The sequence below is a fragment of the Tasmannia lanceolata genome, unplaced genomic scaffold, assembly GCF_043159265.1.
Source record: "Tasmannia lanceolata isolate RefF3 unplaced genomic scaffold, GAP_Taslan_0.1 ptg000037l, whole genome shotgun sequence".
Classification (NCBI taxonomy): domain Eukaryota; kingdom Viridiplantae; phylum Streptophyta; class Magnoliopsida; order Canellales; family Winteraceae; genus Tasmannia; species Tasmannia lanceolata.
Window position 1 is genome coordinate 21,532,585 of NW_027518714.1, and position 9,523 is coordinate 21,542,107.

The 9,523-nt window shown below is 35.5% G+C and overlaps 1 protein-coding gene across 1 annotated transcript in view; it reads right to left on the reverse strand.

Moving 5' to 3' along the window:
* Positions 1–4,295, reverse strand: part of LOC143861314 (protein VAC14 homolog) — a 110,032-nt gene extending 105,737 nt beyond the window's left edge. Inside the window, exons 1-2 of the mRNA XM_077372251.1 lie at positions 3,929–4,295; positions 3,558–3,676 (exon numbers count right to left, since the gene is read on the reverse strand). Coding sequence (XP_077228366.1) covers positions 3,558–3,676; positions 3,929–4,295 — 486 coding nt within the window. The remainder of the gene's footprint in view (positions 1–3,557; positions 3,677–3,928) is intronic.
* Between the last annotated feature and the right edge of the window lie 5,228 nt (positions 4,296–9,523).

Consider the following 9,523-nt stretch of genomic DNA (forward strand, 5'->3'; position numbering starts at 1 on the left):
TGATTTCTCAAAATTCAAATCAGTTCATAGATTAACACAGCAACTTATAACATATCAATTTCAAATTAATCCAAACTTTCACATAATAAATATATAGATGATTATAGCTTACTGGAAAATGTTCCTGAATTATCATTAAGGTTTGATATCAATTTCTGATTTTTCAAAATTCAAATCAGATTATAGATTAACACAGCAACCTATAGCATATTAATTTCAAATTGACTCACCTCTTACAGTATAAAGATAAGCATGAGGTTAAACTACGGTATGACTTTCATAGATTTTTATTGCGATTTGATGCCAATTGAAATTCACACAAAAATCAAATAAAACCAAAAAATTACTTAAAAAGCAAACCTAATTGTATCCTAAAATCAAATAAAAACTTTCAGTAGATATATAATAGATTATAAAATTTTCTATCAAAATTTTAAAACTTAAAAATTAAATCTCCTCTATAAAATCGATTTTAAATAGAAAAGGGGAATTTGTTTCCTAGGAATTGAAATTCGTTTATTAAAATAAATTACAAAACCATATTAAAACTTTGCAAAACCAATTGAAATTTTTTTTCTAACATTCCAATAACCTACGTTACTGGTTTGTAAGAAAATTTTCAAAAATTTACTAATTTAATACGAAAAAGAATTACGGCACGTAAACCGAAGAATCGATTAGAAAACAGTAAAGAAAATATTTTTTTCAAAATTTTATTCCATGAAATCTTCAATTTATAATTAAACATGAGTTCTGGAAAGTTTCATCAATTTTTAAAATCGTTTGATATTTATTTAAAATAACCCAAAATTTAAATAGATTAAAACCGGATTAGAAAAACTCAAAAAATTCCAAAAAATTTATGGTGAACTGAAAATCCAAAAAACGGTTTGGAACCAAAATTTCATGAAATTTGGATTTGAATTGATCTGTTTTCCATTTTATTCTTCAAGAAATAACCATTTGCCATCTTTTGAAAAATAAAACGAAAATCGAGGCGGTCAAACCGTGGTCCAAGATTTAACTTTCCATTAGTTTTGAAATTTTTATTAACCTAAAAAAAATTTATTTTTTGAAAAAGATTTTATTTTCAAACACTTGCCTTGAAAATTGAATTTAAACCCATATTGAAGAATAAAGAAAGAAAATTAATATTTATATGGAGGAAAACTAATTCTTTGTTGAAAATTTGGATTTTGAAAGCCTTTAATCTATACTGTAACATACTGGAATTTCAAAAGAAAACTCATTGATTTGATATTTTAAAAATAAAACCCTAGCATGCTTGTTCTAATTCGTAAAGAAGAGAGATCCTTACCGTTGATCGAGATCATTGTCTCTAGGGTTGGTGATCCGAGATATACACTTTGTCCAACCATTTTATACGCTCAAAAAGATCCAAAGAACACTTCAATAATCTTTGATTATATGATGCCTTGGAGAAGAAGAAGTTCAAGAACCCCTTTTGTAAAGAACACTTGAGAGACAGATGAACACACTTGAAGAGAGTAATGAATTCCAAGGAGGAAGAGAAAGAGGGATGAATTTTCTAGAGCCAGGCTAAAGGTTGTGCATGCTTTTTTTTATAGAAAAAGTTAGGGTTAGATTGGATTTGGAAGTTTCCAATGTGAGGACTCATACTTTTAGTTAGTTTCTAATTCTCACCTGTGAATTGCTTTTCCCTTACCTTCGAAATTGTATTTACTTCTAGTATTGATTTCTTGCAAGCCAAGCAATGCTAAATTAAATAATGGAGATCCTTCAAGATCAATCTAGAAGCCTTCTCACTTAGGAAGAGCTCATTTTTGACCTATTTAGAGACTGATTCAGGAAAAGTTATAAACTAGAAAGTTGTAAATCTTTTCGAGACGTTCGAAACAAGTATAATTACAAATTTTTTAGACGAAAAGGTAAAAAATTATGACAGTTTTGGTAACCTGATCATACAAGCCCTTTCTAATTATAACTCTTCATTTCTTTATTATTTTTCTAAAACAAATATGATGTCACCAACCACCTCATCCCTTGTTGGACATTTTTGCATGTGGCCTCCTCATGTGGGGCGCCCACTTATGTGGCCGACCCACATGGGTGGGTCCACATGGACCTTACCTTGTTGGCTTTAGCCCAATAGGCCTTATGACATGTATTTTGGGTTTTTTTTAATGAAAATTCAATAAAATCCTTTAAATTCAAATTTTTTATTAATGAACCCAACCCATATGATATTTATAGTGCACCCCTAACACGTAATCGAACCATCTTTTTTTTGGAAAAATAACTTTTCAGACCAAAATGCCCCTATTTGACCATTACACATCCAAATGCAACCAAAATACCCTCAAATTGGTTCACCCCTAAAGGGAAAAATAAAAAAATTGAAAGTCTTTGTGGTCAAACTTCAAAGATATAAAATTTTAAAGTTGGGTCCTTTCGGTGAGCAATATCAAACAGGATCATTTGGTATCCCCTGAAAATACCCAAAATGCCCTCAACACTCAGAATTTCCAAGTTAAGCGAAACCCCTGAGAAATTCTAAATTTCTCAGGTTTTTCAAAATTCAAAAAATCATTCATAATCTCTCAGACACCTTTCGGGGATCAAAAGAATTACACAGGAAAAGACCAAATTATCCCGAGGTGCAAAAATTTGGCGAGACTAGGGAAAACCCTGAGAAATTCCAAAATAGTAGATTTTCAAAAATTTATGAACGGACTTAAGATTTCTTAGACACAACTTAGGGACCAAATATGACATGTTGGAAATGTCTAAAATACCCCCGAAGTGCAAGACTAAGAGAAAACCTTAAGAGATCTAAATTTAACAGGTTTCCCAAATCTTACGAAATTACTCCTAATTCATCAGCCGTACCCTCAAGATGGTTTTGGATATATGAGAAATGATTGAAATATACATAAGCTGATGAAAATATGAAAGCCCAATGAGTTTCTAAAAATAGCAGCTTTTTCAAAATTTATAAAATCACTCAAGATTTCTCAAATATAACTCGGGGGTCAGACGAGACACATCGGGAATGACCAAAATACCCCTGTAGTGTAAAAATGGGCAAAAATGAGGGAAACCCCGAAAATTTTAAAAATAACAGGTTTTTTCACTTGCTTGGAAACTTGAATTTTCATCTTCTAGATACCATTGGAACACCCTAGAAACCTTTAGGATATTGATTGAACTTCAGAATTCCTTCAACGAGGCGAAATCTACGCTAAAATGCACAGATGCCTAATCCTCGGTGGAATACGGACTTGAAACTTGACAAACTACCGAATCTTTTGCTTTTTTAAAGTATAGCAAAATGGGGGTGTCTACATGCTTACGTTCTCTAAGGCGTTAATTAAGTATGGGCCATGACTTATTGTACATTCCACAATTAAGGAATTTCCCTTTTTAATAAAAGCATAATTTTTATTAAAACTAGTAGAATATCCATTATCAAATAATTTTGAAACTGAAATTAAATTCCTCCTTATTGAAGGTATATAGAGACAATTCTTTAATATTAAATAACCGCCTCAAAACGTCGAAACGTAATCTCCTACAGCTTGGACAACAACTGTTGCTTCAGCTCCAACCTGTAGGGTGAGCTCACCCTCAGTCAACCTTTTGATTTTCCTGAACCCCTGCAGAACATTGCTGATCTGTGAGGTTGCACATGTGTCTACATACCAGAAAAATACAGGAGCAATCATATTGGTTTCAGAAACAAACACTTGCAACATACCTGAGGTAGGCTTGTTGCCCTGCTTGGTAGCTAGATAGTTCCTGCAGTTCCGCTTCCAATGTCCAGTCTTTCAACAATGGAAGCAACCGTCGTTGCCTTTGGTTGACTTCTTCTTTTTAAAGTTCTTGTTCTTTATCATTGGCATGTTCTTCTTAGAGCTTTGGCCCTTTGCTCTTCCTTTTCATTTACCTTTCGGCTTAGGTGCTGAGAGTACATTACCCTCTGCTAGGAAGGCATTTTTCTTATTTCTCTTTTGCAGATCCTCAGTTATTTGAAGTTGATTCATCAGCTTTGTCAGGGACATTGTTATTTTGTTCATGTAGTCGGTCATAATAAACTCTTTGAATGACCCACATAGGGAAGATAAGACAATGTCGATCTGCGTCTCTGCATCCATGATGGCTGCTAAGATGTCGAGCTCGTTAAGATAGCCCATCATCTCCTCAAGCCACTTAGACTTTCTATCGTGGTCTGCTTGAGGCGCATCGGGGCCATATAGGTTAGGCTCCTCAGTGGTAAGAACCAAATAAAGTTTAGCGGCTGTGAGCACTAGCATTAGGTTCCTTTTCCAGTCGAGGTAATTTGGACTAGTTAACTTATTTTCATCTAGGATCTTAGCTAATGGGTTGAATGAAACTATTGTATCTACGCGCAAAGGAAAGAGGCATAATTAGCAAAACTACAATTTTAGTTAATTTCATAACATATCCATTGGTTCTGGGATTTTGATCTACTATGGAACCACCCAATGCACGTCTCATTCACAGGCCCCTCAACCTTGTGAATCAAGAGAAATGTATAATTTCTTCAATGGGCATCAGAAACTTATTCAACAACTTTGAATATGTGGATTCATCTAATCCTACGAGACCCGATTTATGTTCGGCCTCCAAGCATTATAGTATGTATATCCTTTGGGCGTCAATACCCTCTGCTTGGTTAAGTTATACCCACCGCCTGAAAAAACTATGCAATCTACAATGGCTTCTGCTTTGGCATGTGACCAATGTATCATGCACATTCTCATTATCTTAGTAGGAATCAAACGGTTTACTCTAGTCAAGAAACAAGATCAGCTTCTGCTTTGGCATGTAACCGTCCTATTTTCTAGATTAGCCAATGGTTAGAATGCTATGGAAGGTCACGAGGTCTTGTCCTTTCGACTTAATCCCGTTTATCAACTTAATATTATTAAGAGGGTTATTTAATGTGGGAGTAATAATTATCATTGTGTATGTTTGATTAGGCATCCATTGCATAAAAGAAAAACATACATAGCAAACCAAACCATGCTATCCATCACTTGAAAAGAAAACAAACAAACCACGGAAATAAACACACACTATCCATGAACCCAATTTGGCATCTTGGATCATAGGGATTCTCCCACCAACATTACTTGAATAAGGGAATCCCTACAACACCATATTGCCAAATTGAGGGTGAATTATGGGCAACTTTGTGCAACAGCACAAGAGGAACTTCTCTGACCTCAAAGCGAATTTCCAAAATAGTGTAATCTAATTTGCCTCATTATATAAAGCATAACAACATCAGCCACATAAGCAAGTGCTTCCCTCTTTGTTGGATTGAATTCGTCTCCATCTACCAGTCAATCTAGAGCATTCCTATATTGCAGTATCCACGATCCATCGATTGAGATCCAAGAGAATGATCTCACCCTCAATTGGTGTTGGACAAATAAAAATAAACTACCCCAGTTTCCTACACTAGCTGAGGTAATCTATACATCATCATCAATCTCCATGGGAAACTAGTCGTCCGCTCAACTGCCCAGAGGGATACTTTAAAAGCTGAAATTATTAAATTACAGTGCAAACTATAATATTACAAATCATAATATAAAATATCAGAACATAACATCCATAGAAAGATCATGCATCTCGTGCATGAATTGAAGTCCAATCTCCTTTTTGGCCATCTTTCACCAATAGTAATCAATTCGCACAAAAACCAGGTTAATTTAATTTTGATTAACACACAACCATCCTGATTTTAATTAGAAACATCATAAAACACTTTTATATGATCTAATAAATTAGTGTACAAAATTTTACGCGAAAAGAAGATCGTTTGATTTGTGAAAAATAAAATTGTTCCATACTTGGAACACAATCCGGATAGCATTACCTTCTGAGTAACTTTGAGTGAGATATAATTACTTGAATGCTTTCTCAAGGATTTGATCATGCTACATACACCACAAGACATTATTTGAAAAGTCTATGCCTGGGTTATAAGCTTTACAAATCGTTTGGGGTGGAGAAACAAAAACCCAAATCAATTTTCAGAATTGATATTCTGAATTCCAATAACTTGTACCAAACTTTGAAAAATCATATCTCCTAAACCACTTGTCGGATTTCTTTGATTCTTGATGCGTTTGATTTGTATTCAAGTCTACTTTCCAACCATGTAAAGAGATCAGTCCAGAAATCCACCATGTGGTTCAGTTTTATTGTTTTTCGACAAACAGTCATATGTCTATTAAAACACAAAAATACTAGGAACCTTGGGTAGCCGGGATAAACATCAGGGCTCACAGTTGATCACCGCATGATCTATATTTGGTTCGTTAGCCTCCCAATTTATTTCCTAGTTTGCTCTGATACCACTTGTTAGAAAGGTTGAAAAGTCCAGAGCAAAATTGCGACATGTAGCGGAAGAATAAACTGTGTAGAACAAAAATTTTGCTCTAACCCAAGATTCCTAAGGACTAATTGATTTTATTGTGATTTAATAAACTCAAATATAATTACCATGATATAGAAAAGAACTCGTCCGCTTAATCTATTCCTTAAAAATTCGCCGGCGATCTAATCGACTCGAAACCACAAGTTGAATCAATGGATTTCTTTTGTTGCGCAAAGGATCTTTTGTACAACTCTTTGTTCACTTTATAATCTGATCTAAATCAAATTATAATGTGGGAATATGTATTTGGATCAATGGAGCTTGGTTGGCTGTTTGTCTTTGACCTAGAAAAGACAAAACTAGTTGATGGAATTGAAGAAGAAGAAGAAAAAGACTTTGGGTGTCTCTACCAATTTCCAGCACATGAAATTATGGAAGAGCTCACGAAAACTCCAGCAATATGTCTTGCATTTATAGAGTTTTCAATTTCCATATGCACAATTCAAAGTTTCTAGAAAAATCCTAAAAATAATGAAAACTTGCCACAATTGGAAGCTCCAATTGGCAAAGCAAGCTAACCCCATAATTGGAAACCCATGTGGCACGTCCAAGAGAGCTATGCTTGCTGCCCAAGCAACCCTTGGCTGCCCCATGTGGTTCCCAAGTTTCCAATTTTGTTTGTTCTATCTTTCTTTCTCTCTCTCTCTCTCTCTTTCCAATTTCATCACATGTGTTACTTTAATTTGGAAAAACAAATTAACCAATAATATTCTAAATATTATTTGAATACTAAATTGACAATGGCACACCACATGGGGCGTGTGGCCATGGGTCCCACCCAAATTCGTCCCATGTGGGTCCACTTATCCAATTCAAATTCCCATTACATCTCATATTTAATTCCCAATTAAATTAATGCAATCCAATCCTATCCAATTGGATTAAAGCCCCAATATAATTTATGATATTCCCAAAATACCCTTATGGTTAATACTTAACCATTTTGGTATTCCCAATGTATCCTACAGTGCATATACACTATATAGATTGTATATATCATTTCAATGCATCCAATGCCACGAAACTAGTTCATGTGAGCAACCAAATAAATGCGGGACCTCTATCTAATAGATTAAAATAGGTCAATCGAGTAGTGAGTGGGATCGTAGCAGGAATTTAACGGTAGATCCTACAGAACCCACAAGTGGGCCTCACTGCAATTATTACTTTGTAGCTAATGCTACAATCGCATGGAGTCAGTGGCCTCCATCGAGACATAACCCTGAATATAACCGTCAAATCATCATACCCCTAATTACATCAAATGTGCAAGTCATTTCTCCAAGTCCACATCTACCGAGTTGAGTCCTACCGGGGGTGGACATCAACTACCCACTGGGCTCACTCATGGTATACTTTCAGTCAAGCAGTGTCAGCCCGCAAATGCATTTGCTAAAACCATTTCTAAACTTATTTTGTGAAATCCTTTTGATAAACACTTTATCAAAACCACCTGGCTAGGTATTTTCTAGGCCTACTGCTCTGACCAAAACCGTAGATGTTATCCTATTAAATAGGTTGAGAATTCTATGTCGGGTGTCACTATTGACCTCGAAGGTTTGTCCAACACTCCAGTACTACCCTCTGGTGACTTCAAGAGAATCACAGTTATATAGACAAAAAATGAGAGACTCGCCAACAGACCAATTTGACCTCTCAGGTCAAAGGACATGTAAAGGGTCCTGTCTGGTAGAATAGCTCAACTGTTTCTTTTCTACAAGCTATTCTAATGTGATCATGTTCAGTACGCAATCTCATTGTCGTACCCATTCTATCTTGCTTAGGGTCCACTACCCAAGTGATTGAGATAAGTCACTTAACATCTTATGCATGTAGGCAAGATAGATGCTAGTTGTATACATGATGAGGTTTCCAATGCAGCACCAATGGGTTAGGATCATCCAATGGAGATGATTTTTGTCGTACGACAATTTTACGTTGGGTCTACCTACTGAATGGTTTAGATCTTTGAATCAGGTGGACGAGGTTTATTGTTTTAAAAATAAGTGCACCTCCATACATGGACCATATAACATTTATTAGGAAATTCATTGCGAAGCTTATTCCAATATCCAAACCGTTCTTTTGATGGTCCCACTGTAAATAAGCCTTTTTCCAATAATTATCTCCAATCTCTAGAGGCTGATTAGAGGGTTTGGATCATCCTATGGAGTTTATTTTATGGGCAAGACCAATTCATGTTGGAACCCAACAAATGAATGGATTGGATCTTTGAATCAGGTGGGCCCAAGTAATTTTTTTTTAAAAATACACTTTTTATGATGTTCACCTTCTTCAAAGATCTAGACCATTCATTGTTTGGCCCCACCAAGTGTTTGTCCTAAAAAAGAGTAGAGTACTATTTGTGAGAATAAGTATAGGTGGGGCCAAATTGGTTCAAAGATCTAAACAATTCACTTGTTAGGCCCATCATAGGTTCGTGTTTGAGAGGAGGGGGGCGGGGAGAGAGAGATAGTTGTACCGATAAGAGAGAGAGAGAGATTAACGGTTGTACCGGTTGTGACTTCACAACCGGTAGCTGCGGGTTGGATGGTAAATAGGGACGGGCAAATTCGCACCCCGGAGTACACATACACTCCCCTTACAATGTGATTTGATATCAAAAAGCATTAAAGTTGAGCACTGTTCACGTCGAATCATGGTATCAGGGGTGCGTTCGCGTACAGCAAGGGGTGCGAATTTATCATTGCCCTGGACGGCAAGAAAGAACATTTCCGGTGGAAAATATTTTCTTGAATTTTTTTTCTTTACATGATTTATAGGAAATTTATATGATAATGGCTAATTTAGAGGGATATCGTCATAAATTGAAGGCCCTCTAAATAACAATTGAACATGGTTTGTTCTTGTTATCTTTTTTCATGCCTAATAAAGTAGGAAAATTCAGACATTTTTCCTTTTCAAACTTTTCCACAAAATTTCTGCAATCCAACCTGGGCCTAAGGTCAAACCAAACAAATACATTTAGAGAGACTTCAAAGATAATAGGAAAATATATTACTCTGCTCACATCACAGCCTAAGCCCCCTCTCGAACCTTACAAGTAAA